Genomic DNA, 16188 nt, shown 5'->3' with positions numbered 1-16188 from the left:
AAATTTACTTCTAGGTTTTGAGAATTAAAAAAAGATTATTACTTCTTTCTTAGTGGCACTAAGAAAGAAGTAATAATCAGTTAGCATTAAAATTGAATTATACTCGTATTAATTGACAATAAAACAGTTATATATCCACCCTTTTAAAGCTTTTATATCTATAATTAATCAACCTGTTTTTTTATTGAGTCGTAAAATAAACTTAATGCATAACTTACCGCTTCTCGCCTGCACTCAAATGAAATTTTATTTCTTGCACATTTACGCATGAAATTAGGTAATATTGTTGCAATTCCATTTAACGCTGCAACCATTCCGCACCTGCGCTCAGGGCGGATGCATAAATAGCCGCCCCGTAAACATTCATTAACCAAAACAAATTGGTTTAGTTATTTGAGTTTCAGCGTTCGCGTGTGATTTATGACTTGAACACCCCATTTCATATTTGTCTTGTTTGCCGTGATGATATTTAGTGAAGGATATCACGCAATATTTCCTTGTTCATTTGAATGCAGATGTCTGATTTAACGATATTTGTAAACATGATGTACTAATATAATCTCAGGCGATGATTCGGCTATAGTCGCCTTTTGAAGATATTTCTATCAAAGCCATTTATATAAAAAAAAAAAACATGGCTATCGTCTAATGAAGTCGACAAGAACAATAAATATCTATTGTCTATGAACAATGGTGATTTATTGCTTCGAGTAAGTGGCTGCGTATTAATGTATCGTATTTTATTGTTCTTTTGTATTAAAGTATTACAAATGGAACTTAAAAATTCCAGTTGAATTTTTCTTATCTTTTATGATCTAGCAGCTTTTTACATAGATTTTTTTATGTGTCTTTTAGTACTAGTGCGATCTAAAATTCATATTTTTTTCGCCTATGGTAAAATATAAATAAATCTTCCTAGACTTACTGGTGCCTTTTATATTTCGATTGAACAACAGATTTTTTTATGTAATATCTAAAATTAAATGATTCCTAAAAATATAAATGAGACTTACCTGACATTCGTAGGTACCATTGTCTCTCTTCTGTACGAACTTGATCTGCAAAGTCCAATCCTCGGAGCCTTCGCCATGTAACACCTGTTAAAGAAACTTATTAATATTCAAATATTTTTAATTATATACCACTAACAACTGAGGCCAGTCATAGAAGACACTAATGACGTTCGTATAAGAAAAAAAATATGTATATCGTCTTCTCATTCTTTCACTCTCGGCAGAGTGTCATGCACCGGTCGGATCTAGTGCCTCTGTTACCCTCGCTAAGCGTCGCAATGTTGCTCGATATTAGGCGGAATAAAATAACAATTTAACGGATTAATAAATATTATACCATATTATAATTTACTTCTGCGAAAGTAATACATATATTGAACGACAAAAGTAAAATATGAAAGACGTTATTTCTCAACATTCCATGTATTCACCACGCGGGTTAAACGTATTTTAAAATGAGGTACTGGATTAGGTGCTCGGATCTGACACTGGCATTGGCATTCAACTTTCTGTTTACTTATTCACATTTATTACTATTTTTTTTATTTTATGGTCCCCGCTGTTGGGGACCTCTCGTTCTCCTATCTCGTGTGGGACAGGGACTTTTATTTCTAGTAATTAATTCATATTTTTTATTATTATCATTCTCCTCTTTCATGTATCATATTATCTGTCGTACTGTTTCTTTCATTCTACAATTTTCCCAGTCTTTCTCTTTCATTCCATTAGCTATACATCCATCCTCAACCACTACATTCTAGGTTTCCTTACTATTTTATTTTGCATTACATTTATTGTTCAAACATTTAACACATATTTTCTTTATAGTTATCATATTATATTATACTGTTTATTGCACTATTTTTGGTAATACTTTATTTATTTTATTTCTATATTTTAGTGAATGCTTTACTTTTTTATTTATATTCAAGTCATTTATTACTATTAGCATAGACGCCTACGGCATAGAATAAGCCTTCCCTTAAGATATCAATGGGGGATATATCATAATCGACAAGCACGGAAGGCGGTTTGATGATCGTAGTGTGGTATTAGGGTACGTAGAGGATACTGTTGCACATTCTCTGGAAATTTGTCTGTGAGCAATGGCAATCATATGTAATTAATGAACAAAATGTGAATTATATAAGATAGTCCAGGAATCGAACCGACAACCTTCGGTTGCAAATCCAAGTTCTTTACCGCTGGGCTACCAATGCTCAATATTTAGCGATATATTTAAACATAATATTTAAATAATAAGGTAAGAGCTAGTACTATTCATTTATTCTTTTGATATAAAGATTATTGTATTAATATATAATAAGTTTATAAAATTCATACAGTTAAAAGGGAAAATAAAATGTTTCTTTTCTCGTCGAACAAAGAAGACGTTACTGGCTGAAGGACTCTTAAAGAAGCTATTAAAAATGTAGCGAATTTCTTGTTATTGTGTTCCAGTTTAAAACTCTCTTCCTGACATTACTGGTTTGGCGAGCTTCCCGAATTTTTTTGTATTTAATAACATAGCAAACTAAGTTGTATTTTGTATGTTGTTGTGTGAACTTTAGATATCTAAAGTATTTTTATATCGTAAAGAACCCTTTTGAACTCAGATACACACGCTGAAGACTGGTTTCGTTTATTTTAAAGTCAAATATAAATTCAAAATCGTTTCATCATATAAGATCATCACAATCTTTTGTCGTTAGCTTAAATTTAGGTTTACTTTAGGTTTAAGAATAAACCCAGAGAGTTTTATAATTTTTTTATCATTATTTTAACAAAAAAATTACAACAATTAATTTACGAATATTTTTATCATGAATATACTCTGGAATAGAGTTTTATGCTTAATATTTTTAAGTACTAAAAAAAAAAATTATAACTTATGTCTTAAAAAATTTAACATATGGCGCACAAATATATCTTATTAAAAATGTACTCTGAAGCAACTGTTAGAATACTAATTTGTTTAAAACATCTCTTAGAGCATCTCTAGCTCTTAAGTTATAAATAACTCGTGTCGTTATTGGCCAGTATTTTTATGACGAATATCTTGTGCGTATTCACCTAACGCTTCTTTTCGATCCCTTTATCGCTAAATACTTCATTAAGCCTAATGGAGGTAATTTTGAATGAAATTTATGTATGGCTAAAATTATTATATCATATAAATTAACACATGTTACAATAATAAATGTTTTAATGATAGAAAGAGAGATATTTCTTTGAAATTATTCTTGTCTAGACGAATAAACTATGTTTAAATTTATATGTGTGTGTAACTGCAATTTTTTTACTTTAAGCTCATTCAATTGTTTTTATAATAATATGCACGTATGTATTTTACATTCGGAAAGTGAATGACTATACTCAGGATGTGAAGTTTTCTCGCATAGAGATTTGAGAGTTAATTTCATAAGTATTTTTCATATAAATCTCAGTTATAAGATTTAAGTCAAGTGGGATTAATTAAAGTAAATTGGGCAAGATGACATACGGTAAAATGAGCAGTGCTACCACTGAGAGTAGTGGTAGCTCAGTGGTAGACTAATGGGACTTGCGATATTAGCTCGTGGGTTAGATTCCTGAGATACCATCTAATATAAATCACACTTAGTACATTAATTATATAGGATTGCCACAGCCTACAAAAAAGTTTCCATAGCATGGACACCAACGTGCGCTGCGTACAATACCGTACTGAAATATCCATATATATCTTTGGGGGCGGATTATGCTTTGAAAAGGGCGTTTATAGGCTAAAACAATGACCAGGGTACTCGTAATTCAGCTTTTTATTACAAAAAATTAGACATATTTACTTTTTTAGACATACTTAATTTTTTTTAGACATACTTAATTTTTATGTAATGTTAAGTTGTATATCTTTCATTTATTAAACATATACATATTCACTTTGATTTTCTTAGATTGATTTAACAACTTATTATATACGTGGATGTAATATTTTTATAAATTATCGTCATTTGAACAATTTTTCATAGTGCAATTTAGAAGTAATAGATTTTAATTTGTTTATTTAAATAACACAAATATGAAATAAGTTAAATTATGAAATTATTAAAATGATGAGCAGTGGTAGCCGACCGGTAAAGGGCTGACATTCGCGAAAGTCGCGGGTTCCAAAATCCAATTCCAAATCTTATGGAACTCTTATTTTTTCATATAAGATTTCCAATGTTCACAAATAAGCTTTCAGGGGATGGGCAGCAGCGTATTCTTCACACTATAGGTGGCTATGCAAACGTGCCAAATGTGACGATAATGGTATATGCTCTTCATATATGTTTACAGGAGGGTTGTATCTTGCAGTGGGCGTCTATGGGCTGAAACGACAACATTTTCAGTTCCACAATCTACAATTGACAGTGACATATCTTGTACATGAAAAAATAAATATCGATGTTATGAATGTTCTAGAAGCTCTGCTGTACTAGATTTGCTATACTTTTTTTATAAATTTTGTGGATATGGCTTTTAGTTCTAATCCAATCTAAAAGTGATGTATTAAATGCGAATGTATATTCGTAACTACTTAAACCAGGATCTTTCCAGAATAATCAAGCTCTTTTAAGTTGCGATATAATAATAGATAATATATTAACATGTAATACACTTTTATTAGTCTTGATGAAATTTAAAATGATTTATCTACAAGTGTTAGATTTAATTTCTTTCATTTTAAATATATATAATATAAAAAAAATGTTTTTTTTCCCGCACTAGATAATTTCTGGAACAACAATTATAGAGCAAGATATATAAATCTGAAAATATTTTTTCTGTGCAAACTGGAGGTCATAGCATTTAATTTTCGTCATATTTCCCCATGGTTAGATAAATTTTAGGACTAGACATCGAACTGTTTCATATGAATGTTTGATAGTATTTTTACTAATGTTATTTGTGCTTTATAATTTGAAAAGACGTTGTTCAATTTTCTCTACCTTTATCCGTACTTAGAAAACTTTTGTGAACTTTCGTAACCGAGTTTTGTTATATATAAATATATTTTTTTTTGAATAATATTTTTAGTAACGTTATTTATACTACAATCTAGATGTGTTGGTATTAAATTTTGGCCATGGTTCCTTGTGTTTAGACAATGTCTGAAAATAAAAAAAAATCATCTCGCTAAAAAACATTTTTATTATACTTTATATACAGTTAAAAAAAATTCTGGAACCAGAGTCATTGAGTTCGTTAAATACATGATAGTAGTATTTACTGACGCAATTTAAGCTTTACAATCTGAAAGTGATAGTATTCGATTTTAATCGACCGTCATTGAGGTCCGCGTGCTCCGGAAACGACACGCTACTGGCGCAGTCGAGTCGCAATTTCATTTAAAACTACCATAAAGTATTACGAACGCGCGGATATCGAATCGAATAGTTTTCCGATTGCGACAATTGACCGGCCGTTACCCGTTCCCGACAATTCCTCGTCTAAATTAGACCGCAGTTAGCGGTCGACGGATTACATATTCATTAGCGTTGCCCAACGTACGTTTTAACTGAAACATTTGTTACGACCTGTCCATTCGTAATCATGTTTACTGATGCCGTTTTAATTAATGCTAAAAAGTGGTTTACACCGTGTCAATTTATTCCGCTGCTCATAACTGGTTTGTACAGCGCTCTTTTAATTAAATTTTAAATATATCATTTGTGTGTAAAAACTTACGTAAACTAGATTTTGATACACTCGTTATAAGTTCATTTCCAGGACAAGCTACTGAAGCATTGGCATTACAAAGAGGATTCCTTAAACCTGCCGTTAAGTTAGTCTTGTTCGCCGTGGAGGAAACCATGGAATGCTAATTTACATTGCCCGTTTTATTAACATTAGATTATAAGAGCTATATATATATATTGGCTTACAGTCGAAAGCACTATATTAATCAATATTACCTATATTTTAAATTACTTATACACTACCATTATTTAAAAAAATAATGGGTTTATTTATTATAATATCATATAGATATTTGCAACGGTAGAAGTTATTAAATAAATTTTAGAAACTGATTTTGTCGAGGTACACACGTGATGATTTAAATACGGAGTAATCTACATATTCTATTAATTGAACCGCCTGTTCTTATCTTTAAGTCGTAGATAGAAATATGTAGTTCATCTCATAGTGTTAAAACCTCTCGTGCGTTTGCCATCGACTTTCAGTCACTATCAATTGAAAATAGAGATATCTATCCTCTCCAGTTATATGACTACATACATGTACTTGGCGGAGATGGATATAGGATATAGGAGGCATGTCTTTGAGGCCTTCAGCGAGACATGTAGATTATAGGACCCAAGATATTTTTCTTCACATTTCAAAAGCGTCAAAAGCTCACAATTGTATATCTTCAAGGTCCAAGCTTTCTAACCCATAGCTGGCCAAGTAAATGACTAAGAAATTAAAAAAAAATCTGTACATGATTTGTTATACAATATAATTACCTGGAATCGCTCGTCGTTTGTGTAAGTAAATTTTCCAGAGCTGAGTATGTGCCAGTCTCGTTTCCTGATCCACGACACTTGCTGAAAAAACGATACGACCTTAAAATTACATTAGTCTACCTTTTCACACGTCACTCGGAGATTTTATAGGCATACTAATTCAATATTTTATTTACGTAGGGTAGGTTTAGAAATAAAATATTTTATGAACGGATTAGCAAACTGAAAATCTATACTGACTATTGGGTAAAACAATATTGTAGCATTTTATGTTTGAATAAAGAGTAATAAATGTGTGACAATAAAACTAATGAAACGTAATTTGAAAAAAATAATATTACTATAAATAAGTATAAATATTACTAGAAAATAATAATTTTTACTATAAAAAATTAAAATAACATTAATGGTTTATTCTTTATTTCAGTCGACCATGCATTCATTCGTTCATTTATACATTTAATGATTTATTTATTTATATTTTTTATTCACTATGGATTTTTATAGAGATGACTTGTTACGTCATAAGGATGCTATAAAAGCCCAATAAGATAAAACATAGATGGCAATGGGTTAAAATAGATCGCTTGATTTAGACCCGAAACTCTGGGCTACTAATAAAATGCGCTTTTGTTTGTTGGCTTACAAATTCAAAATATTTATACAAACAGTCATTTTTGAACGCACTTTTGAATCGTTAATTATTTTTAACGTTATATAAAGCGACTGTGTAGTCAGTTGTTGAGTAATCTACCACCGGCTCGGAAGGCTGACCAGTAACTCAACATTTGTTTTTTTCTTAAACGAAAACTAACAATGTTTGACGTGTACATTGTAGTATAAATTTCATTATAATAACCCTTGAAAATGAGTCAACAAACAAGTTAAACTACTAAAATTTTTGAATAATAAGATATATTTAGAAGTTAGATGACAAGTTAGATTCGTCATCATCTTCATCATCATACCAGCCCTTAGACGACTGCTGTAAGGCATAAGTTACCTCTAAAATTCGCGACTTTGTGATTCAGTGATTTTCCACGATCTTAACCATGTCGTCGGTCCATCTACTAGGGGGGCCTCCTGCGCGGTGTAAACCGAGTCATGATCACGGCTTGATATGGTAGATAGGTTCGGTGTATTATATAATATATAAATACGTACTCCTCTTTCGCTGAGATGTCCCACTAGGCAATGCAAGTAGGCTGTACCGCCGAGCTGTGCGGTGACGTTGCTCACGGAGTTATTGGCAGTTACGTCCGCTGATGGTTGAACGCCCCCGCGCCATCCGCGGGCACGAGACGTGCCGTGGTGCCCTGGAAACATTCGCATGGTTAAATTTAACTTCACAAATAACTGCTACTATAAAGCTTATGTTACAGTTTTTGATAAATTGCCCTGGGATTCTGGATTTTCATGGCCCCTGTTATAGGGCGCCTTTGGTTCCCCTATCTCATTTTTGGGACGATATAATTTTACAGTGATTTTTTAACAAACTTTCCTATTTTCACCCCCTGTCACATACTTCACAATTTCTCTCTTTCTTCCCTCTTTCATCCTTCACATTTTCTGTCATTCTCACAGCATTCATTTATATTACATTGAGGCATCGTCTCCCATATTTCGCCACATTTCTTGAAATTTATTTACATTTTTATTTCCTTCGATATTTCTATTTTGTGTTATTTTATATAACACTATTACAACTTTCTCATTTTGAGAAGACGCTGGATGTTTATTCTTCCAGTAGGAGTTACGGTTACTTTATGGGGGAGGCATTTACCCGGTAGTGGACGTCTATAGCCGACGTCGACAGATTAGCGGTTGAGAACTGAGACTTGCAATCGCAGGTTACAGGTTTGATTTCCGGAAGAATATATATTTTTAATTCAAACTTTGTGCATTAAATATATAGGATTGCCATTGCCCAAAAACAAGTTACCGGAAGATGGGCAGCACGGTCTTGTTCGTGCCATAATATACCACACTGTGATCGCCAACCTACTTGCTAAGCGTGGCGATTATAGTATATTTCCCTATATATAATCTATAGGAAGGCCTACGACTTATAACGAGCGTCTAAGAGGTAAAACGACAATGAAATAAATGAATAAACAATAGAATAAATAAACAAGATTTGTTAGAGATTGCTCTTAATGATAAAACTGCTTATTTTTATATTAGATTTATTGCATCACTGGCTACTAAATCCCGAATCCTTTTTTTATTCTTGCGTTCGAATTTCGAACGCGGATTTGAATTCAGGCGCTGCTAGTAATTTGGCCGCTGTCTTTACAATTACGTTGATTTTGAAGTAGAAATACATACACGGTTGGTAGTTCATTTCTGTCCGCTAAAAGCAAAATGCATCTAGAAAATTTTAGTAATATCAGAGACATATATAACAAGAAATATGTAATATCAAAGATTGAAGTCGTTCGAAATTTCGATACAATTTTAAAAGTTTAAATTTTATAAAATATTAAATTCATTTTATATTTTCCGTAATAAAGCACGTCGCTCTATGATGTACTCTTGCGGTGACCGCACTGATTCACAACCTGAACGGTGTGTTAATATAATTGATACACGTTCGCTCGGCTAGCTCCCGACTCGCTCAAAGCATTTTCGGACCCGCCTTTTAATATAAAAATATTTTCAAATATTTGTCGTTAAACTAATACCCCATTAATTGTGTGTGTGCAGTGTAGACTGCTGGGACCATAAGGTTCACTAGTGAAGATCAGGCAGTGGGAAGAGAAGCGTGAGAAGTCAGCCTATAAGTTGGACAGATGACCTCTTTATGGTCTTCGGAAGACGCAAGATGCAGGCCACTTCCAACCAGTCCTATTGGAAATCTATAGAGGACTTCTATGTCCCGCAGTGGAGGCTTAATGGCTGTAATGATGATGAGGTGTTAAGGTATGAATAGTTATATTAAAAAAAAAGATTCTTCATAACATTATCCCTAAAACCTAAACCATGGATGCACAGACCGCGGCCCGCCGGTCGAATGCAGGTGGCCCGCCGACAGCAAAAATAATACTCTCGTACATTCGAAAAATATTAAATTCTGTTCCAGAATAAAACCCCAAAAATTTAATTACCTATACTCCTGGCGGCAGGCCCGCCATCAGTTCATGATTTGCCCGAGTGGCCCCTGGTCTGGTATAATAAGTCTGTGCAACCATGATCTAAACTATTAAAAAATTTTGTTTAAAGTGGAGAGTCTAAACTCCCATAAGTTTCAGCGCAGTAGTTTATCACAGGTAGACGATGGATTGATGTGGTCTAGAACCATTGTGATAGTACCCGAAGGTTTCGGAGGCAGCATGAACAACGCATGCCCCAGGACGGGCTATCCAAGATAGCATAGCGCGAGTCGCAGCGAGTGGTCTGGTAGCTTGTTCTCCTTCCAGACGTATCCTAGATCCATCTTTCCTAGATTATACGAAGATTAGACAGATTAAATTTCTCCCGGCAACGAAAAAAATACCGTTTAAACTAATAGCTTTACAAGTAAATCAAATAAAAATACGCTTTCAGCAAAAATATTTTCCTATGTAGTATTAATCTATACAATATGCAGAAGGCATATTTTATAATTATGTGCTTTTGATTCGTACGTTTATCCGGGTTAAAAGATAAAACTAAACAGCTTCTTATCAAACAGGCAAGTGCGAACTTCTTCAAAGTTAATTCGATGTTACATATGTACGAGATTGATAATAATTAATTTTAATATACTTACTATTAATATCGAAACCATTTCAGCGTATAGATGGTTACTGCATGACAAAGGTCTCTCCCAAAGATATCCATGGAGGATGTACCAAAAGGTACATAGAAGATGTTGTATTTTGGTAATCTTTTGTAAATAATGCACAAACCGTAAATTATATAAGAATGTATCAGAAGAGTCGTAGATTGCAAGACTCAGTCCCGTATCGCTGTGCTACCACTGCTCACTATCAGTGTATATAAATAAATGTATATATATGTATAAGTGTGCGTATCCAATTATCTTTCATTTCATAATTATTTTATTTTTAACTGTCTTCTATAATATACACGTTGACTGCCTGGTATTTCTCCTTCCTCTATTTTTTTTAACAATGATTGACTGTTGAAAATTATCTCCGTGTGATAAGACCAACCATTGTACTTCTTTATGTTGTTATAACTCAATACTTTTATTTCTGATGTTACATACATCGTGTGCAAGATACAATATTAAACAAAACAACGTTTCAACAAACAAAGCAATACTACGTTTTAATTACGTTATTTTATGTATTGTAACAAGGAAGAAGAAATATTTATAATAAACACACGGTCGAAAACACGACTAAAAAAGGTTAGGTTGTCTGAATAACAAGTAATTGTCGCAGATCTAAAACATTACTTTTAATGCCACGGTTGGATTAGACGAGTGCGGGCATGTAGGAAATATCAGCCGGCTTTAGGTATATACAGGGTGTTACGGAGAGCGTAATGCGCCTAGATTAACGCTGCGGTCAGCGGTCCGTTTACAGGCTCTTGTCGCCTCGATTACGAACAGCGGCGCTTATATTTGTTGCTCTGGAATACAAATATATTTTCTTTTTTCTTTACACGCAATTTTTTTTAGTATTTGTTTCTAAGAATAAAAAAGATTTTATCCCTTTTTTAAAAAAAAGTTTTAAATAATTTCGAATAAGGAAAGATTTAATGATAATGCATACATTGTACTAGCTGTTTTTTAATATGTTGCACAGTAAGAAAGAAATGTAAAAAAAGTGCAACGGACATATGTATCAAAGATCATATGTCAAATATTTTTACGACGAAAGTTAGTCTCTTATGCTTTCTTATAGAAAGGAAACATAGTATGGGCATAGAAGGTGCGTACCATGTTTATTTAAAGATGTTTGATTTTTTTTTAAATTTTTTTACAGCAAAGACGTAAGGAACTGAAATCAAACGTGTTTACATACTTTTTAAAAAACAAGTGATTCTACTTGGCTTTTCTTATAGTATACGTGAATAACGTGGTCACGAAAGATGTGATTCCACTCGGCTTTTCCTACAGTATGAGTGAAGAACATAGTCAAGGAAGATTCATACGTTTGTTGTAGCTAGTTAAATTTTTTCATAAATATTTTTTTTAGCATCTTCTCCCTTTTAGCTGATAGATGCCCACTGCATGACGTTTGACTTGAAAATAATCAATGATCGCCGAGATGACCACTCCTAAATTACCTAGATCTTGCCACCCCCACCGACCTAATTATGTCATTGGTTCACCTAGGGGAGGGCTACGCTGCATCTACAGGTTTATGGTCGCCACTCTAGAACCTTTCAGCCTCAGCGGCTATCATCAAAATAAATATTATTGAAGATTTATACATTCCTTTAAAGAAAAGAGAGTCTCAAAAAGTGCGAGAGAAGGAGTCTAAAAGAGAGTCTGTTCGAATTTAACTGAATCCTTTTTTATAATATAGAAGTACATAATCGAAGGTGTACCATGATCATCATTTCAGCCGTAGGGTGGTCTATAGCTGGATGTAGGCCTCCCCCATAAATTTTAAATATGATCAGTAGGCAGCAGCTTGCATCCAGTGCTTTCCCAGGACTAAGGCCAACAAGGTCCTCTGTGCACATTATGAGCTAAAGTCTAGTCCTTGCGGCCTTCATTTCTGCGTTATGTGTGGCCTATTCACTGCCTCTTCAATTTGCCAAACCATTAGGTAAATTAACAAAATGCAATAAATGGTCGGAAAAGGTAGAGAAAAATCTGTCATAAAAAATAAACAATAAAAATTGTGATAAAGATATAATTTATAATAATACAAGAAAATAAAAATTATACGACAGAAATGTTAAAAAAATACCGTTAAACAAAATAATAGAATAAAAATTGAAAAAAAAAGACAGTTCGGGAGGAAATGGTGAAGAAAAAGAACGAAAGACTATGTGAAGGAAAATAAATACATTTGGTAATGTCGCTTTCCTTTCATTAGTTTATTGATCACCTTTATATAAAAAATGTGTCAAGAATAGTAACAGATTATTTATGTAATGTTTTTCTGATGATACAAGTAGAAAACAGATACAAAAGACGCCTACATTGTTTATAACAAATGTGGTTTTATAAGTCGACCGGATCCATCTCTGTTAATTAATCAAGTTGCGGAAGTGCTCTGCTGAAGCTCAAGCCAACTGAGCGACATTATTTAATACGTAGTAAGTACTAACAGGTCATTATCTATAGTAGGTAGAATAATATTATATGGTATTTTATGACAGTATTTCTCTGCATCTTGATCTGTGCTGCGCCAATAATTCGTCGCAATGGTGGATAATACCTTCTCGTTGTCAGCTTTTGTTAAAACGAAGGTGCAGAAAGTGGTCGCTGATATTCTTTCGATAAAAACCAACAAGGAACCTGCGGCGAAGGCCAGAAAGAAAGTGTCACACCGTCGTATATCTAGTCACTATTAAAATAAATTTTAAGTGGATTTGAGGTGCATAAATGTGTACGTAACAAGGCATAAGGTTAGTTGTCGTAACTGCGGTTGAATGCGAAAGCGTTCTTAAAGTTTTCACCAAATATAAAAAACGACCGTGGGTTTGAAGCCAGTGGGATTCCGGCATAACCATTTTGTTGCCCACGCATCCGAGCGTGACTCGTGTAAAAATTCCCTATTATAAAAATCATAGCACTGATTCTGTCTGACAGTAGATCCTTTTTAGCAAAAGTCATCTACCATTAAGGTTTATACCAACTACCTCTAATTCTATTCTAGTAAAGATAAAGATAAAATACATTTATTCAAATTAGGAACTTTTAACAGAATTTTTATTGACCGTCAATTTTTAATTAATTTATTTTTTTAACTTATTTTATTTTTGACTCTACTCTGATTCGCAATATGTTACAACCGTGAAGAAGAAACAATAAGAAACTCCACAACAATACATCTTTCAATAAATTTTAATACAGATTTACAAATATATACTCTATCAGATATAGCTTAAATGAAATCAAAATAATCAGAAGACATCTCTGCCAAAGATTGTTATCATTTAAGTAATCATTTTTTGAATAATAAGATTATTCCGTCAATTTATTTTTAAAATGTGTTTTTAATTTTATTAATGGTAGTCCGATAATATTTTGCGGCATTTTATTAAGAAATCTGGTTCCGTTTATTACAAATAAATTAGGAACTTTGCAGTCGAATCTTTGATACAGTCAGTTTTTCACGGTGCCTTGTAAATACACTATGGATGTCCATTATTATGTTAACTTTATTGTAGTTAATTTTAAATATACAAAATATTCTCTTAAATATTTTGTGAGGCCATTGTAAGAATATTGACCTCTCTAAATAGCTCGGATGGCTCTCTTTTGAAAAACAAACATATTTTCAATATCTGCACCTCTGCCGCAAAGCGTCAATCCACAGAATATAATGGTGTAGAAATAACTAAAATATACTGTTTACATTATATCATTCATACGGGTCCATACATACACATTTTAAAACTGACTATATGTCGTCGGACCACCGGTAGCATAACTTTGTTAGAATTATGATCCTTTTTTCTATAATTATTAAACCTTTTTAGCCCAATATAGAAACTTGTGAATTTTATTATTGTGACAGTAAGTAAATTATTCATCTTAAATCCCTAATTGAATTTTGTCCACTTTTCTGTCGATTAAGTCTTTTTCGGTCAAATGTCCGCCGATATAATTGCAATATGTTAAAAAATTAGATAAAAGATTTTTATATTATACCTTGACAGAAAATGAGTAACACTTTTACCATTTTAAAACTTTTACACCTTATAACTACCTTTGTGTTATCTGTAAATATACAAGTTAATCGAACTACATGGTTGTTTAAATAAGCATTTAAAAAGTTTTTTTTTCTGTAGATAATATAACCTTTTTATATTATACCGGCGTGGCAGGCTAATAAACTTCGTGTAACTTTTCCACTTGTCTTACCCGTGACTCGCAGCTATGCAAATGTGGACTCTATTTGCCCACATATTACAAATTCATACACTTATACCGAATACTGCGCGGAGCCCCGCATTGCGTATATTATATAAACTTAACTTCCAGTTAGCTGGGAGCTGTGTTAATCCACAGAGAAACTGCTCGGAATACGCCAATTTATCTTACCTTAAGTGTAAATGGAAATTTGTTCTGATAGCGAACGCAGAAATAGTTGAAAATGGCGGTAATTTCATTATAAATATGTATATAACAGATATCAAAGCTAAAGCAGGTTTTATTATAAACTATCTATTCAGGCAAACTTTTTTTTTGCCAGAAGTTACTGGCCACTTGTAAGTCGTACATTTCTAGCGAAATAACTGTCAAACATGTTCAACTGTCAGCGATATAATAAAACTTTATGCAAAATATAAGTAACTAAAAAGAACACTTCTCAAGTCACAATGAAAAATAGGGAAGTCATTGGAAAAACACACGAACTTACATCTAAAACTTTAATTAATACAAGTGCTTAACAAGTCCTCCTAATCAACACAACGATACCCTCACCTGTCAAAATTTAACGTACGACATTACAATTTTAAAAATGCTACTTTTGAAAGTAAACATTCCCGCATGTATATATAGATTACACTTTTAAATTAATGAATATTTGCAATAATAATACAACGTATTATTAACAGAACCCCGTTTCACGGAAAGAGAGTAATTGAAAAAAAAAAAACACATGTTTAGAATTAATTAATTTGCTTTTGATTATATATAGCTTGTTTTATTATTTAGAGAACTGTTTCGCTGTTATCTTTAATGGTTTATTATTATTTGTAGCTTGCATAATTATTACTAAAACTGTGTTCGCCTGGGAAAGGCAAACTTATTTACATTTATGCAATGTTTTATAAGACTTTTGAAAATGTTCGTTAGGTTGTTGGTTTTTCTTCTTTTTCAGTCGATAGACGCAATTGTAAGGTATAACCTCCCGCCATAGATCGCCTCACAGACTGAACCAACGCTACTCGCATCCTTCGACTGCGCGTGACTTTAACTATGTTGTGAGTCCATCTAGTGGAGGGCTTACCCACGCCGCATCGACCAGCTTGTGGTCCCCGTAAAATAAAGATATAAATCAAAAAATGTGAAAAGAAAAAGGGAAGGATGATAGACGAACAGAGCAAAAGGATAAGAAAGAAGAAATGTGGTATAAAAGAATGGAATGAAAGATCATGTGAAGAATGGAAGCAGAGAACGGAAATAAAAAAAAAAGAAAAAAAAACTAAGTGAAAAAAAAAATTGCTCAAAAAAGACCCTGTCCCGGCACAAGATAGGGGTACGAGAGGCCCCCAATAGCGGGGTTATTAAAAATAAAAAAAAAGCTTGTGGTCGCCACTCTGGAAACTCTGGATCCCAACAGCCATTGGTTGCACTAGCGATGTGCCGATGTTGCCACTTCCTACGCGTAATTTTACGATTTTCGTGGTCTTGATCGATCTCCTCATAAATAAAAAAGTAAATAATTACAGTTTTTTTCCATAACCTATTTTTGTTCCATTTTTTTTGTAATAACATTGAAGATTAGTTGATTAACAAATAATGAGTCAAACAATAAATAAATATTTATTCTACATACGATTGCCTTTGAGAAGAAACATGAACACACGTTACTGCGCGA

General features: G+C 32.9%; 1 protein-coding gene across 1 annotated transcript in view; it reads right to left on the bottom strand.

Annotated features, from left to right (window-relative positions):
• Nucleotides 1–16188, bottom strand: part of LOC137921598 (zwei Ig domain protein zig-8-like) — an 84045-nt gene that overhangs the window by 44815 nt on the left and 23042 nt on the right. Inside the window, exons 2-4 of the mRNA XM_068764399.1 lie at nt 7670–7821; nt 6506–6586; nt 1014–1097 (exon numbers count right to left, since the gene is read on the bottom strand). Coding sequence (XP_068620500.1) covers nt 1014–1097; nt 6506–6586; nt 7670–7821 — 317 coding nt within the window. The remainder of the gene's footprint in view (nt 1–1013; nt 1098–6505; nt 6587–7669; nt 7822–16188) is intronic.

Source organism: Battus philenor, unplaced genomic scaffold (assembly GCF_028537555.1).
Source record: "Battus philenor isolate CCGP_79_NKW_IND1 unplaced genomic scaffold, ilBatPhil1.0.hap1 SCAF_19, whole genome shotgun sequence".
NCBI lineage: Eukaryota > Metazoa > Arthropoda > Insecta > Lepidoptera > Papilionidae > Battus > Battus philenor.
This window is presented reverse-complemented; position numbering and strand designations above follow the sequence as displayed.